This window comes from Pseudopodoces humilis, chromosome 3, assembly GCF_049639895.1.
Source record: "Pseudopodoces humilis isolate 2021_Gansu_Grassland_sample_001 chromosome 3, ASM4963989v1, whole genome shotgun sequence".
NCBI lineage: Eukaryota > Metazoa > Chordata > Aves > Passeriformes > Paridae > Pseudopodoces > Pseudopodoces humilis.
Window position 1 is genome coordinate 101,866,079 of NC_142202.1, and position 18,076 is coordinate 101,884,154.

The following is an 18,076-nucleotide window of genomic DNA, read 5'->3' on the forward strand; positions in this document are numbered from 1 at the left end:
GAAACACTAATGACATTAATCATCAGTTCAACAAAAGTGTTTATGTACACTGTCTTCAGGGTGAACAGCACAGCTCCCTGCTGCCATAAAGCAGGCAGGCAGGCTCTTGTTACCTCACTGCCCTTCCCCTCTTCTCCCCCACTCCCCCTGGAATACTAACTTGCGACCTGTGTGTCTTGTCAGCCTAATCATCAGCTTCCGTGCCTCCTCTGCATTGTCCTTGGTGTCCTTCACAAAGGAAACCGGCTTCTGCAGGCCGTGCTTCTCCAGCAGCTCCGACACACTGCAAACACAGGCAGCGTTTTGGAATCCTGCACAACTGTACAACTACTGCTGCAGCACCAGAACTCTTAAAGCTCTCTCAAAATATGCACTGCAAATGTGAACAGCCTCCATAAAATCTCTTACAGTATAGATTAGCCAGAGTAACATTACCTACATTTTTTTAAACATATGTATATTAATAATACAGTAGGGTAAACACATACCACCAATACCTGATGACATACCTTCACAGATTTAGTCTTTGATCACTCAAAGCATTATAGAGTATCAAGATCAAAACAAATTCCTCAGGTTAACCCTCTTTCCCCCTCCCCCAAAAAGCCCCACCAAAAACAAGACAAACAAAACAAAAAATCCCCAAACAAATCTCCAACAAAGACCCCTACAAAAAAAAAAAAACAAAGAAAACCGAAAAAAAAAAATCCACAAAGCCTCAAAGTTTTATTCCAAGAGAAATATCTCTAGAGATTTATAATACTCAAATAGATAAAACCATTCAAAATTTCTGTGTTCTGAATATAAAAATTATACAAATAATCTTGTTGACGGCATTAAAAAGAAATATTTTTGCTGGCTTCTTATCATAAAAACTTTTTGGCTATGCCTATGTGATTTCTGTAAAAATACACTATTTATTTTAGCAAAATTGAATACCTTAGAATTTGTTCCAGTTCATCTACTTCATCATGAAGAGTGTTAGTTTTATCTGTTTCAGGCCTGCAATGATATCACACGATTAAACATATACATACACATACATACTCCTTAAAATTTCCTCTCATAATTCATATTATATAGATGCAAAGATAAGCAGTCTGACACACACTCCTTGATTAAAATCAAATATATGTTTACTTGGAAATATTAAAATTGTTGAGCTTCTTGCTGTAAAGACAGTTAAAATTTAGAAGGTCCTTCAGTTTCCCAAGAGCAGAGGTTATCCTTCTTCCTTAGACTTTTCTCAGGCTCTCTCCTTCCTTCATGTAAAAGATACTGGAAGAATAGTTTGCACCTCACAGATCACAGGATATCTCCTCTTCAAGTTTTCACTGTCTTGAGCATTACCTGTCCCTCAAAAGGTTTTCTATCTTCCCTCTCTCACAGGGACATATTGCTGCTTTTAAGTTAAGTGCAAGATGCCACTATTATAACAAAACCAGTAAGACAGCACTAACACTTGGTCTCAATTCATCAGATTATAAAAGTCTAAGAAACAATACAGAAGCCTTGGTCTGGGCTGCTCCTTTAACTCTTGTTTTACTGCATTAACTGCTAGAGGATGTACACAGCAGAAATACATAGACATACAAATTACAGTCACAGCAGCTCAGAGGTGAATAGAATATCCCAGTAACTCTGTCTGCCCTTAGTAACTTAACAAGCCTTTTTAAAGCATTAATTCACAACTATATTTAATATTTCTAAAATATTCCCAAATACCCAGTTGAAAATTTTTACCCATATCCTCTTTGTGGAAGGCATTCCAAAATATCATAACAGAGAGAGAGCTGGTCATCTCGCTCACAGCTATAAATACACTCCAGCGCCGTAATCATAAGCTGGTCCTGATCAGGAATAATTTTTTGCTGACACTAATAAGAAAAGAAAGTACAGTGATTTTTATTTCTTGTTTCTAATTCAACAGTTAACTTTCTTTTGAATGTAAAAAAATGTGTACTCCAAATAACTAAGTTGTCTTCAGGTGCCATTAGACTGTCTCTTGCTAACAGCCTGGTAAAGTCACAACCCGAAACCTATCTTGGCTAGTTTTCTTCAGTGCAGACACTTGAAAGAACAGGGGTATGCCATTATATCCTTTCTGATTTTGAGAAGTGGAAAGGGTGCAGGACAGAGCAAGGCAACTGCTGCAAACATTTGTCGGACGTATTTAATAATTACAACAGTACCAACATACATAAAAGAGCTGTGGTTGTGCTTTGCTGGTTGATTTCTGTCTGTACACTCAGAGCATGCAAATATGTGCCTGTGTGCTCTGGAATAATTATTTAAGCCATAGAAGCATCATGAAACACACACAGGAGGCAACTTCAACCCTTACTCATTGAACTCTCACCTCAATCCTAATGGCCCCCACTTTATTCTCAACATTTGCTGTGGAAGGCAGGAGAGGGGGAAGTAACTTGAAATCTACTCCTAGTAAAATTGCTCAAGAAAAAACAGGGATATCATTAAACTCTTTCACGTCCACTTTTTGTAAGGGAAATATGTCAGGAATTTATTTTAAACTGTCACCCAGAAATTACTTCAAAGAGGAATCCATTCAATAATTTTTATTCTACTAGGCTAGAATCATTATTACATTAATTTGACAGTCTCATCAAGGACAGTTTAGCTGCATTATAATTTGTGGTAAAAAACTTTTTCGTTAACATTTCCTAAAATGTAACAAATCCTGGGCCCAAGAAAACAAGAAAGATCAGAAGGATGATCTGACTTAGATGAACTAACTCTATTTCTGAATTAATCTCTTCAGGACAAGAATGTCCAAAGAAACCAGTAGAGTTAACAGAGCTCTTTACTTACAGCAGGTTTTGAATTCTGAAATATCTTCAGAGGTAGAGTCAAGTCCTCCTTTGCCAGTGTTACTAAATATTCTTTAAAAAGGGCATTTGCAAGACCGGGGGACTGGTTTTCACAGCGGTGGAGAAAAGGGATCATCCACTGATAAACATTCTTCACGTATTTTTCATCTGAGGACTGAAAAGCACAAAGGGAAATCTAAGAACAGGTTCAGCTTCACTGTCCTAAACAAGCAGGAAAAGCAAAAAAAATAGAACCTTTTTTGATCAAAGTAACTGAAACAGTTATCTTCACCTATCACAAACAGATCACTACATCATGAAGCACTGAAAAAAATCTTTCTGCTGCTCAAAGGCAGAACAGGAGTAAATCCCATTACATGAGGAAAGCCTGTCTTCCTCCTGCAGTTTCAGAATGAGTGAAGGACCATGCAAGCATGTCGGACTAGCATTACTATCAGTATTTCAGCAAGAATGAAAGATAGAAAAACAAGTGATGAGTGGCTATATAAATCCAAAAACAAACAAACCCACCCACCCTCCCAAAAAAAAAAATTAAATTTAATTTCTGAGTATTTTCCTATTCTCCTCAGGTGCTTATGTGTTCTTCAACTGAATTTAAGGTTCCTGTTCCATCTGTAGCTATTTTTCAGCCCTTCCAAGAGATCTTTCTCTACTCTGAAATGCCATGCTCAAGCTCAATACAGAGACAAAAACACACATCTGGTAGAGAGGCAAATACTATAATTGCCTGACAACATTTAAAGACACCAAAAAAATCCAAGGAACACATTCAATATTGTATCTGCAGCATCATCAAGAGCTACACTGAAGATCCTTAAAAAAAGGCTAACGAAAAGGCAATTCACAGCTTTCAAACTAAGATTTATTAACATTGAGTCCTCAGCCAGGGATAAAGTGGGTCTTTGAGAAAACTGACCAAATTTAGTTTTGTTAGAAAGAAAGAAAAAGAAATAAACCCTACCACAACAACAAAAACAAAAGAACAGTAAAAACGTAGAATTTTTATTGAATTAAAGATGGAGGTTCATCAGAAGAATAACAGTGTCTTTATATAGGAACCAGGGTAACCTGAGTTACTGGATTTCAAGGTATACTTATTGATTTATTCAAAATACTTACATTCTTCATCAACAGTCTCAGCTTCTCAATGTCTTTCATCTCTAAAAGTTCCTTCAAAGTCAAAGTTCGATCACCATCAGTCTCATAAACCACTGTCTCAAGAGTGATCAGATTGTCACAAAGCACCTGCAGACCAGGAATGCTCCTCTCCATGCCAAGACGAACTAGGGACAGAGCACAGTCAACCTAAAAATAATTAAAAAAACACTAAAAACACTGCTGTACAAATGTTTGCCAAACACCAACATCAATCTGTGTCCTGTCTGTGTCCCTGTTGCTTACTAGCAAGTTCCTAGAAGTTTTCCTGGACTGTATTGATAAATCCATTGCCCTTCTCAGCCTTTTGAAGAACACATAAAACGCTTAATCTTAGGGGATGATATATGTTCTTAACCAAGATGCATTGTATAGACACACGTATAGATAATATTAGTCCTTCTGGAGATGACACACAGCTCATCTCAGTATGTGGAATATGAAGGATTGCTTTAAACTAAGCCAATTAGGTAACTGACATGCAATATGACTTTTCTAGCGGACTGTGATTTAATAATTTTATTAGTTGCATATTCTGTCACAAAAACCAATGACAGTCCCTAGTGACTGCAACTACCTTTATATGAAAGATTCTGTTTTGATTTCAAAGAACACAATACTGGCTGTAAATATTAAGCAAGGCAGACATAAGTCTTGAAGAGCAGAATGCAACTTAATTTATATGTTATGTAATTTAACTCATCCTTGGAAGCTGCTTTTATTTCCGTAACTACTGACTGGTTGTTAAGATCACAAGCAAGTATGATTAAAAAGAGCCCTGGAGGAGTGCAAGCTCGTACAATAGAAGAACTCACTCATCAGAACTAATCTATAGTGATACTTCCAGTCACCCGACTTTTCATGCAGCTAAATTGGCTTGAGAAGCAATAAAATACCAGAGCACACAAGTGATGAGCTCTCTTCTTACGTGCAGTGCTTATCTTTGACTCAGAGTTTCAAACACTTCTAACATATAAAGAAAATCAAGCAGAAATAAGCTGCATGGTTGTCCAACAGACACACACTAAAACTGCCAGGAAGAAATCATGACAGTACCGTTTCTTGGCATGACAGTTGACACGTGTGACTGGCACATATCAATACACATAATACAGTAGCCTGTGACATTCCCAACATGCTGTGCACAACTTTCCCTCCCTTTACAAACATAAAATGCAATGGTAAACACTTTTCATGGATTACAAAAGAGCTACTATCTGCTATAGTAAACCAAATGAAACAGAATCCACTGGCTTCCTTATTCATTTCTATGGATTAATTATATGGCTGAGTAAACTTTAGAGCAAGCCTAAGTACACTGCGAAAGAAAAAACAAGTACTTCCAAAGCCATAATGAAGTTGAGACAGAGTGAACATTACTGAGGGAAAAGTGTCCTATTAATATGCATTAAGACTGTTAAGGATTCTGTTGAAGAAGGCTGCTCAGCCATCATAATTTCATCACTGCTATTCTCACCTGCATTGCATATTCTTCAATTTCCTTTGCTCTGCTCAAATACCAGTCAGTGGCAAGATCTACAGAAAGGTCAGTAGTCCTGTACTTCAGTAACTCAGGTTGTATTTCATACAGAAACTGGCCTTCCTCTTGCAAAGTTGGTTCAATAACCATCCTTTAGAAAAAGATAAGTATATGTTTAAGTATATATTTGTTTACTGATTATTTTTTTTAACATCAGTCTTTTTCCTAAAACATCAGAAAGAAAATTATACGATCAACCTACCACAGTGAGTGTTAGATTTTGTCAGCAAAGGAACTACTAAGAGATTTTGAACAGGAGATAGATCATGAAAGAAAGAATCCTCTCTACTGAACTAGTAAGAGATTTCAAACATGTGACAGATCATGAAAGAACACTCTCTACTGAAGATCCAGGTTTGCACAATTTCTGCTTTCCATTTGCTCATTCTCCCCAAGAAAGCTGAAAACACAAGTTAGTGTGTACAAAAATAATAAGTGAATCTTACTGAGTCTATTACCACATTTTAAGAATTAGTAAATAAATTCTTTGTATTTTTGCTTTTATATATACTTACCTGCATTCCGGTTTTTCACACCAATCTTCTTCACGATGTTTCTGCTCATTCCAAGGAAGAATTTTCAATGTCCCTTTCTTGTAGCTAATATGACAAAAAAAGAGAAGCTTTACGTAACTTTATGTCTTTTTAATTTGTTATGGTAGTCAATTAATGGAATACAAAGCATACAAAATATTTCAGTGAATTCACAAAAAGTATGTCAGTCAATTATAGTATCAATTATTTCAGATTCATTACTTCTTAGTGCAGCTTTACAAGTGTGGTTTTGCCTATATGTTATCCATACAAACCTATTTTCTACCTATACCATTAAAGGGTAAATAAAAAAGATTAATAGATTTTTCTTACCGACCACGCTTTAAACCAAGGAAAAAACTCATTATATGCTTTCAGAGTTGTTACCATTTCACACTAAGTATTCTGACTTCATATGCCATCACAAAAGACTGAAATAAGTAAAAACCTATGATATTCACAGCTTGAAAAAAAATACAGTTGTTCAAATTTTAGCACAAATCCTCATACTGAAACTACATATGCCCTGCTGTACTGATTTTCTCAATTTTAATATGAGTTTCTGACTACAACCTTCTACAGTGAAACATCCTATAAATACTAAGGCTGAACAAAGAAAAGCCTTTTTAAGTTGCAGGTTAAGAACATCATGGATTATTACTAGAATGATTAGTTATGGCTTGGTGTAGAAGGCTAGCTGTGTATGCAGCATATAACACTAGAAAACCATGTGAAGCTATGCAGAACATAAACCAGTGAGGAAAAGAAGAACTTTATAGGTTCTGGCACCTGTAGAAATAAGAAACAAACCATGTACAAAGCAGAGACATTAGAGTTGCAGCATACCAGAAAAATAAGCTGGTTTAAATTTAATTCATTTTCTCCTGACCCTGAAAATAAACAGCAACACCAATACCACAGACAATCCCTATTTATAAACTAACAACTGACATAATCTTGTCATCCCTTGAAAAGCAGCCTTGTAACTCAGTTGCTTAAAAATAAACACAGCCAACAAATCAATTTCACAATATAGTAAGAGTTGAAACAATAAGCTAACATTCAGCAACTCCATCTCAATTAGCAACAGCCATTAAACTCACTGAACAAAGCAAGGCATGTTCATAGAGTGCCCTGTCCCATACACATCTCACCCAGAAGGCTGGTCAGTCTTTTCTTTCCCTCCTCTGTGCATTAGCAAACAATACCTTGTGTTTTAACATAGTCATTCCAACCCTCCATATTATACATGCTGTAGTAATCCAGCCAGAAAATGGCAGAGATAGGTTTGCAGATTATAGAAGTCAAGCAAATGAAGGGGTGAGGATTGGAAAACTGCTAATTCCTGGATCAGAGCTATAACAACATCTGCTTTCAATTTAGCTCGCCTGAACAACATACTCTATGGCTGTCTTTATTATTTATATATTATCTTATAATTATAAAATAATACATAAATAATTATATATTATCATATATAATTATGTAGTAATATCATTAAAGAGAAATTCATAAAGAAAACTCCAAACTAACATTTTGCATTTAAGCCAAAATCAGCCCATACCATACATTTTGGGGATAAGGGGTGCTGTAGTTCTTTGAATCTTAAATAACATTATCAATAATTTAATGTTTTAAAGTGACTTCACAAACTGAATTAATATAGTAATATTTCAAATACCATACATGAGAATTTTATTATGGAAGGCCCACTTTGTAGTGAAAAAATTTTCCTTTTCAGCTGAAATGCCATATACCAGAAAAGGCAAAGTGCAATTAATACTTTCTTCCAAAATATAAAATCAAGATAGTACAAGCAGGACTTGATAATTCAATTGATAATGCTCTCCTTTTCTGCATTCAACAGAAAAGAAAGCAGAACAAAAATTGTCTAAGACAATTTCATCTCTTAGCAAATTTTTCCCATTCATTTCTCAGTAGGCTTAAGAAGACATTTCAAGGGGACGCTGATTACTTGGTTATTTTGTTTGGGGAAGCAGTGGGGTGTGAAGGCAGGGTAAAGACAGGGGGTAAAATTAAAGTGGAAAGTTATGGACACAGCTGTAACAGCATTGAAATTATAGAGGAAAATTGCAGTTGCTCCTCCCTGCATGGAATGAGGTCAGTGTGTCTGACTTCCTCCACACAATACGTCCCAAGGGGGACTAAATGAAGGGTGGAGCAGAGCTGAGACACCATGGCCAGGAGGTGCTGAAATCCTTGCAGAGGAGGGAATTCAGCAGTACTTTTTAGCTGGCAAATCACAGAGCAGTTAAAAGCCAAAGGAGATAAAGGAAGATGTCTTGCTGTTGAATCATCAACCGTGGCAAAAACACTAGGACTAGTGCATATTCCCATCCCAATGTTGTATCAGATACTATATCAACGTTCCCTGCCTCCATGGTACCTCCAAACCCTCAGTGAATTAGGTTTAAAAGTACATACTTGTAAATTAATTTCTTCACTTAAATGTAAAGAAATAATATAAAAGTTAAGAATGGGGAGAAGTCAGGAAAGACTCCATCGTAACTTCCAGGATCAGCTGATGGGCTGAACCTATCTTCACCCCCACAGGGATGTCCATTGGGTAAGAATCATGTTCCACACACACTGAATGAGTATCTCCAGCTAACTTTTGTTAGGGAGTAGAGCTTGTTATATTATGTAAGTAAAGTATTGCTTTGAATACATTTTTGCAATCAGATACTATTACCAGCAATCCTTGAACCTTAACCTGTCGCATTTTTATTAATAAAGAGTGTTATTCCATAAACTGTAAGCCCGAGTCCTTCCAAGGGGCTAGCAGCCACTGACAGTGGGAGGAACAAACTTCAATAAAGATGTGGAGACCCAGGAGGGGTCTCTGTTTCCCACAGAACTGCTCTCCAACCTAGAATGCTGACTGAAGAGTCCTCATAATGGTACACTGACAGACTGGTCTGGCACAAGGGTCTCAAACTAATCAAACATGAAGGGTTTGAGGAAACCTCCTGTTTTCATTTGACAGAGGGCTTGTTTGGTTTTTCAGTTGGCTGGCTGGGTTTGGGGGTTTTTTTGTCGATGTTGCTCTTTTGGGAGAAATTACTTGGGGTTTTTTAATATTAACATACCTTCTTACCTTCTTAATGGAAAAAAAAAAAGGAGCTTTTATACAGCAAGGGACAGACAAGGGTTTCATTTCAGAAGCTGTTTCAAATGTCTGAAAAACTGTAGCAGAACTACTATGACAGAATAACATTAAGATTTTCAGGTAAGTCCAATTTCACACTACAGATAGCTTTTTCCTCCAACATCAGGTCACATACTAATGTCTTAACTATTATTCTGTCTCCAAAATTTGTAATGCACTTTGTTAAAATTATTTGATGCTGTCAAGTCCTACAGGCCCATTTGAAATTATTTCCTTATTAGTAAAACAATAAAATAACAATTTTTTTTATAAACTACTGGGGTAAGAAGATATTCAGTTGTTGGCAAGGACCAGCTGGCAACAGAAGCTGTAAAAGCAGCCTGAGGGCCTGTGCAGTTTCAGAGGCTGAAGAATTAGAATGCAAAGAACATGCACTAGAACCTGCCCTTCCCTCAGTCTCTTTCCTTCCCACAGCTCCACTAAGAACAGCCCAAAGAGTACCAAGGAACCTGTTAAACAAGGTCTGATCCTCTCTATCAATTTCTCTCACTTACCTCTTGGCTGAGTCTCCATCCCTGGAAGGTATTTAAAAGATGTGGAGGTGTTGCACTAAAGGATATAGTTCAGAGGTCAACTTGGCAGCATTAGATTTGAAGCTGGATTCGATCTTAGGGGTCTTTTCCAACATAAACTATTCCATTATTCTACTAAAGAGAACGCAAACTCTGCCCCTACCCCTCTCTTTTACAATCAGGCTTTTGCAAGAGTCTCTGATGCATTTACCTGACAGTGGAGCAATAGGGGAGACATAGAGTAAGTAAATAATTACAGCAAGACCTCTTAGGAAAACTGCAGCAGATGTATTTATACTGTATTTACTCTGAAAGCAAAGTCTTGCTCCCAGTAGTTACCTGCTCTTTCATGACTCTCTTAAGAGCTTCCCACCTGAATAAATCTTCCTATCTCAGAAGCCCAAAAGAAACTTTATTTTCTTTGGTTTGGCTGCTCCTACAGTGGTTGCTTTGGTTGTTTTTGAGAGAAAGAAGTCTTGCAAAATAGTAAGGAAAGAGGTGCACATATTTAATGGAAATTTAAACTTCAGCATTCTCCTCTTTGGATTAACAAATCATTAAAAGATAAAATTACTACAAATAAACAACTACAGATGTTTAGAATGCAAATTTAAAACCACCCCTGTATGAATGAGATCTGATGACAAGGAACCAAGATATCTCAAAATGCACACAACACAATCCTAATGCTATGATCCCTCCATATGAGATTGGAAGAGAAAAAAAAAAATGTAATGAAAAGAAAAAAGTTACTCAAGCCCATACTGCCAAGTACCACACTGAACACATTCTTCATAGTTTTGCTGTCATATCCAGCATACTTGCTATAGATGTGATGAAGTTACAGCCAGGACATATAGTTACAATTAAGAAGTCATTTCTTTACAGATTCAGTAGCACTACAGATTTACAATTAAAGTTAGAAAAAATTGCCTATTTTTAACTGACTTATGCATCAATACAAATTACATGTTTCTAGCCTCCAATTATCTTTAACACAGTTGAGTTACTTTACTGACTCTGATAAACAATTATTAGAGACTAAAAAGTTTAATTTTTATGCAAGCGTTACTTCCTCCGGCCTAAAGCCAACAGTTCCTAGCAAATGTTTCTTTTTGCAGACATGAAGTCACCCGATCGACCTAACTACTTTCAGAAAATAATTTGCATTTCCCTCTTCCCACCTAAAAATTGATACTTTCTTCCCTATCCCTATAACACAAAAGCCACTTGGGTTTGCCCTTAAATCCCAACTGCTTCAAATATTTATTTTTTTAAAATAGACTTTAAAATGGAATCCTTTCCAAACAGCAGAAGTCATGAATCACATGCAGACTAAATTAAAAATAATTACCCTGACATCGCAGGTTTATAATGTCAACTGAAGCTGAAAGTCTACTGCTTAAAAAACGTAATGGTTAAGAAAGATCTCACTCAATTCAAGTTCCCAGTCTTGGCCCTCTGTGAAAGTTGCTTTCCTTCCCCCTCTCCCTGCAACTCCAAAATCCATCAAGTGACAAAGTAATGTGCAACTCTGCCTCTGCCTGTTTTCTCAAAAGGGTACAATAAAAATAAAGGTGAAAAGTACAGAGACAAGCAATATGAATGACTAGAGGCAAGAAGTGTATGATGTCCCTTTTCTAAATGCCAGAGCAGATTGAAGAATCCCAGAAGAAAGAAACAATATACCAAGATTGTTCACGTTATCATTCCAGTTAAATAGGAAATGGTATTTCACTGTTCTTACTTCCTATAATAGTGTAAATACTGATAAGAGTGGGCCTCATTTATAATAAAAAGCAGATACTGCTTTACACAATACTTAGCTATGCTGCTAACTACCTGCTGCATGGCATAGAAGATAAACCACCATGTATTTGGGTTCAAAAACAAAATGAATTCCTGGAATAAATTCTTTTGCAAGTTTACTACATCTAGCTGATATTTAAGCCGTATTAGAGATGTATGCTATTTCTCACTTGAGAAACTTGAAACAAATGTTGCAGTGTGCTTGCCTGTACCTATTTTCCTCTCCTGAAAACTACTGTTGGCCATTTACCTTCTGACAAATCTACCAAGATCAATCTCATGTTTCAGCACAAGGTTCTGCAGCAGTGAAACCTACAGTTGTCCAGACATGTAAATTCCAGAAGTGCTAAAAGCATACTTCAGAAGTCTTTCATAAAAGCTTATTAAGAGAACTCACTGTGAAACACTAAAGAGGAAAAGATTTTTCATTTTGTGGGGAAGAATCATCATGCAGTGTAATCTTGACCACAAAATGTCCGTCTCTATCTTTTTTCCCTTCTCACAGCAGAAAAAGTTAAATATTTTGTCAGGTGTATGGATAATACTTTTTAAAGTATTTTCTGCTCTGGGTCCATTTGCCCCTTTAAAAGTATTCAGGTTCACCATTGGAATAAGTTGAGAGAGGAATTCTAAATTTTTTAATTCTTACCAAGAGTCAAGCAGAATTCAGAAACCACCTTCTCTAAATGCTTAAAGAAAACACCACCAAAAACAGCTGCAGTATTTTTCATCCTAGTAGAAATCAGCATTTATGTAAAGTCACTATTAAGAGGTAAGTTTCTTGGTGAGCTCAGAACACACACAAAAAACCCTAGCCAAACCCACAGCACTCAGATCTGACTCCTAACTCCATTCGCGTACTAATAAAATATGTAACTCCCTCTTTCCTCCTACATGACTGTATCCAACTGTCCTTACTATCTATCCTCATTCTGAAGAGTTAATAAAAACTCTTGAATTTGAAATCAAATACAAGGAATGGAATAAACCAGTCTTGACACAAGCAAAGGATACAAAGATTACAACACTGTATTTATCTCAATATTTATCACAAGGTTTGTCCTTAACTGATACTTAGCTTTAGCACAGACTATTTTTTTTTCCCTCAGGTTTCTACTGTCAGTAATTTCAGTGACTCATGCCGAGACAGAGAGCAACAAAACTCTGGAAAAGTAGCTGTTAAGATGGAAGCAAGTCAGTTGACAAAGACTTCAGGTGTCAAAATACCACTGCAGTCTGAAAATTCGAAAACGTGCATACAGATGAGATACAGACTTGAACACATATCTGAGAAGAAGCAGAACTCCCGTTTTCCTACCATGCTTTTGTTTACAAAACCTGTACAGCAAATCCAGCTGAATGGAGGCACATCCATACATGCCCTGCATTCCAGACGGAGATCTAGGTGGGCTGAAGTGCTGAATTCAGTATGCACAAACAGCCTATTGTATATACAGTGTACACTGTGCTACTGGATCCAGAGTTCACTCTCCTTGTACTACACAACTCTGCAGCTTTGCTCTTGCAGGTGAAATCCCACAGAGGTCAGAGACACGTGCAGGTTAAGTCTGCATTCTTGTGCACTTGGAATTCCAGACACAGCCATCGACAGATCACTGTAGTCACTAAGGCAGGTGGCTTTCTTTTCCAACTGAAGAAACTATCAACCATGCCATAGTATAACTGTATGCAAATATTAGCATGGCTTCGAGGTTTTTGGGTTTTTTTCCTGAGCCACTGCTTCTCCCCCACCCTTTACCCTTCTCTCTTTTCTTTTCAACAGTAGAATAAATATGATTGGAATCCAGTAAAGTGACTGATTATGAAGGTATTCAACTCTATTTCTTCAAAAGGAGCTGACTTTTCCTGTATTGCTCTTTTCACTCTAGTGTTTACACTGGCTTGGCAATTCTCCCCATTCTTTTCTTTGACAAAAGAAGTCCATGCTATTGTGGTTTCTGTATCCTACCCAACTGCCATTTATTGAAACCTGCAGATTCTTTTTCTCTCCAAGGACAGGCTTTCAAAAGAGGAAGGTCTAACTTAGTTTTAAGGTCAGACTCCAATTCTCTCCATTACAAATACCAACTGGGGTTTGCTTTTTCCCCCCCTTTTAAGCGTTTAATAAAACAGGCCTGTCTCCAGGACTACTCAAGCTGAATATCCAGAATATTTTTTTCTTTAAATACTTTCCCTTGTAAACTCATCCACATTGAATGTAAAGTGCAATTTGCCCCAACACATTTATGAAACAGTATATTTCTGGTGAAAGACATTGACGCTTTAGAAGTAGGTTTGGGGCATTTTGGAAGTAGATTAAGCTTTGCTTTGTCTTTTTTAATCATGTCTCCCTGTCTGAAAAATATTGTTAGAAACACTCATTAATGTTGTCCTGACAAATAAAGTCTTCTGGTAATGTTTTCTTAGTTTTAGTTACTTTCCCATAAAAGTTCTATAAACATAAGTTATTTGTCACATTCCTTCTAAGAAACGTCTTTTGATGGATGTTTCACATGACCAGTGTGCTTGGGAAGGTGGTAACTTAACCAATCCCTGGTCATTGTCGAGAATCTATAATACAGGAGTCAGAGAATGAAGGTTGGTTCTTTCCTGTTCTAATGCTGAAAGGTATTCCTGTGAATCATTTTGTGTCCTTTAGCAACACATTAATTCCTAACATGGAAGTCTGTGTGTTTCATACATAAAATAATTAAAATAGTTTTTTTTAATTTAATTTAGAAACTCTTTTGTCCAAAGTCTGTATCTTCTCAGATAGCAATGGGGAAATCAACACCACTTTCCGTTTCTCTGCAATTATTACGTCTCTGAAACAGTTTTGTTATGTCTGAATTATTCCACAGCTGAGGATGAAATATAAGAAATGCATCCCATATATATAGTCTCACACAGCTGTGATATGTACTGCATTGTTCATATTGCATGCAAATATTCTTTTCTTTCATTATAGTATCTAAACAGTGAATTAGCAAATGCAGCTACAGATCTGATTACATGTATTTTTAGGTTTCCAATTGTTCAATATACAACAGGATACAGAAGTGGTGAGCAGAGAGAGAAATGCTTCATTTTCCATAAATATCCATAGGACATGACAAATTTATCAAGACTGAAGTACAGCTGCTGCCTAAAACATCATGCATTTTGGGAAACCTGACCTGCATAAACCTGTGGAAAAGGTATCCCACTGCTTTTGGCCACCAGTTAACTAACCTTCAGAATCCCTGCTGGGCACACTGCAATGACAGGTCTTCTGAAGCAGCTCTGCCACCAGAGGAGAAAGTTATAACTGATTCCATATAAACAAATCAAGCTATGTTTTAATGATATGGTTAACCTCTAATAAAATCTGGGGAGAGGGAAACTTTCTTCCTTCCTAAACAACCTAGAATGAATAATCTAAACATCAGAAAAGCCAACTAATATAACACAAGCACAATTCAGAAGCTCACTGAGGTTTTTTTTTCTTCAGATACACAATTAAAATTTGAGGAAATAGCCCATTTTGATTTTGTGAAAGCTATTTTAAAGACAAAGCTGAACTCCAAGATCAAAGCCATCTGCCACCAAATCATGAAAATACTACTTCAGAAGTGTACATTTATAAAGCATAATGAATGTTCCTGTGAGAAATTTTATTCTAAACCCTGTAAATGAACAACAAACAGATGAAATAACGACAGCAGTACACTTCATTAGAAGATTGGACAAGGCAAGCCAAACTCCAGTTCAGAACTCTCCAGGCAAAAGACACACATGGTATATGAAGTCAGGGCAGGTCCAGCATTAACTAGCCAGAAATACAAATTCTGTCAGTGTTCTGTGGATGAGCAGCACAGCCACAGTTCACTTCACATGCTACAGGCAGTTACATGACGGCTGCTACAGGTCTGTCTGAAACCTTCTCCATGCTGAACATACTCATCTCTCTCAGCTGAACAACAGCTCAGCTCCAGCAGGCTCTGTGAAACTTCCCTCCTTCCTCCCTGGCAGTTCGTGTTCTCCACATCTCCCCCATGGCTTCAAGTCTCAATCACTTCTTCAAAAACTCCTCACAATCAACATTTGTGATACTTTCACCAGCTCACTGTCTGCAGCAGCCTCCTGGCTACAATGAGCAATTCCTACTGTTATCACAGATTTGCACACAAGCAGTTTGCAGAAGAGTCTCTCCTCCTCCAAACCACTGCTCTATTTTTCACATGGACAAGAACATTCCCTGCTCCTACCAGAAGTCAATCGAGACAAGAGCATGAGTGTCATCATGATAATTTAATCTTTTTCTCCAAAATTATTTTTTCTACTTTATGTAGAAGGTAAGATCTGGTATTTTTTTCTACCTAATACATCCTTGAAATAATATTAATCACATTTCTTCCTCTGAACTGTTTTTTTCTTCCTGTTAGTGCAGAGAAAAAAGACATGCACATAAAACATAGGCCCTTATTATTTTCACTGTAGCACTATACAAAGGAATTCAAGCAAATTCAAAACCAGAACTCACCATGGGATTCATTCTTTTAATGTGAACACCACTGAATTACACTAAAAACAAAGGCAGTTCAGCTTTACAAGAAAAAAAATAGTATGAAGAAGAGGGGACTATATATTAGACGGTTCTGCAGACATTCTGTTACCAAAACTACTTACATACACACATAAGGAAAGGAAGAGATGAAACTCTAAGAGCTTTATTGAAACTGCAGTGCCACAGGCAATAACCAAAAACCTAATTCAGGAGAAGGTATCATTATGGAAAGACGAAGTTACTGCTTATGAACTCTTAGCAGTACTTATTCATAGATGAAAGTCAACTACATGGAAATCTTCAGGTTTTAAAACCTTCACTAAGTTTTTAGGAGATACTTCCACATTCCCATCCCAGTCCATCAGGCAAATGGAGTTCATCCACAATTCTCCAATAAAAATTCAGTTTATGTCACAAGTGAACACCAGTATTTGGGAAAGTTAAGAAGCAAAAACACAGCAACATATAAAAAGTTGCTGTCTTAAGGGAAAGATTTTTACCATAGCATAATGTGCTATATAGCAGACTTATGGCTGCTGAGGGAACCATACATTTGAAGTTCCAGACTTGTGTGAGTTGAAAATGTGAGCAGTAATGTTACAATACAGCAGTTAAGCCTAGTACAAAGGATAAGAAACTTTAAAAAATGGAAAAATACTCTGGTTATGTATTTATAACGGTGGTAAAACACTATTTTCCTGGATCACATTTAAAAACCTCAGGGCAACAGTCTTAACTACAGATTAAGAACACTAGCTACAGCTATTAAAACAGAGATTAAAAAGAGCTATCAGCTCCTCTGAGTTCCTACCACCTTCATTCAAGTTGTCCTAACAGATACAGTCTGTGCTTCTGATGGATCTTTGAGAAGGTGCATGAATCCCAACAAGAGAAAGCAGAGACACAGGAGCCATCATTATAAAAGAAGCTGAGAAATAATATGAATAAATTCCCTGCTTAGAAAGAGAACTTCTGAACTGTTCTGAGTTACCCCAGAAGATGCTAAGCTATAAAATATGTGCCAAAAATGAGAAACAAAAGGATATCTACCATTTGAGACTTATTACAAGGAGATACAGGAAAAAAATATGTATTACCCAATAACCTGTCACAAAAGGGAAAAAGAAACCAACATTTTTTTCTTTTTTTGTTATGCCTTCTGTTATGTCTTCCTTGACTGACAAGATCTCAAATTTTTGTGATAATGCCCTTTAAATGCCATCTTAATGTAAATAACATGTCCAAGTACAAGAAAAACACCTGCTTTATGCCTATAGAATGCACTAAACAAAGGAGCTTTTCTTTCAGTAGGTACTTAGAATTTACTATCAGCAGTTGAACTGGAGGATGCAGATGAACAGTTATAAGACAACCTTTACAAAAACATTTCTTAAAGGTTAGGAAATTCTTCATATATAGAACTTGTACGTGTATTCCCATTGGTGGTGGTGCACAGCAAGCAACTGTTTCAATGTTCTTACCCTGGCTGTAGATGGAGGTGCCTATTTACCCACCTCACCTGCTCCATGCACTAACAAGGCAGCACCCGCTATACAATCTCATGTTTTACCTCTGCCAGATTCCCCTAGAGATGGAAGAACTAAGTGAGCATAGAGCAATGCAGTGAATTCCCACAGGGATAAGTGTCACCTCACAGAGCTCCAGCTGGGAATCAAACCCCTCACTGTTCTAAGTGTTCCATGTACACAGACACAATACTGTAAATTCAAAACAGGGTTTCATCCTACACACAGCCATATACGAAGACGTAGAAGACACCTCCACCAAAATAGTTTCTGATCAGCAGGGGGTCTGGGCTGCAGAAAACTGAGCAACAAAGGCATATCAACAAGGCGTTCTTTAAGCAAGGCCACTGGGTCAGGCTGCACTCTTAAACAGGGGCAGAGCAATCAGCCGATCTCTGTCAGTGGTCTCATCACAC

General features: G+C 37.0%; 1 protein-coding gene across 1 annotated transcript in view; it reads right to left on the minus strand.

The window, feature by feature from the left end:
* Nucleotides 1-18,076, minus strand: part of NBAS (NBAS subunit of NRZ tethering complex) — a 161,626-nt gene that overhangs the window by 111,050 nt on the left and 32,500 nt on the right. Inside the window, exons 22-28 of the mRNA XM_005521850.3 lie at nucleotides 6,060-6,143; nucleotides 5,482-5,635; nucleotides 3,969-4,154; nucleotides 2,830-3,003; nucleotides 1,744-1,877; nucleotides 940-1,002; nucleotides 161-283 (exon numbers count right to left, since the gene is read on the minus strand). Of these exons, the coding sequence (XP_005521907.3) occupies nucleotides 161-283; nucleotides 940-1,002; nucleotides 1,744-1,877; nucleotides 2,830-3,003; nucleotides 3,969-4,154; nucleotides 5,482-5,635; nucleotides 6,060-6,143 (918 nt within the window). The remainder of the gene's footprint in view (nucleotides 1-160; nucleotides 284-939; nucleotides 1,003-1,743; nucleotides 1,878-2,829; nucleotides 3,004-3,968; nucleotides 4,155-5,481; nucleotides 5,636-6,059; nucleotides 6,144-18,076) is intronic.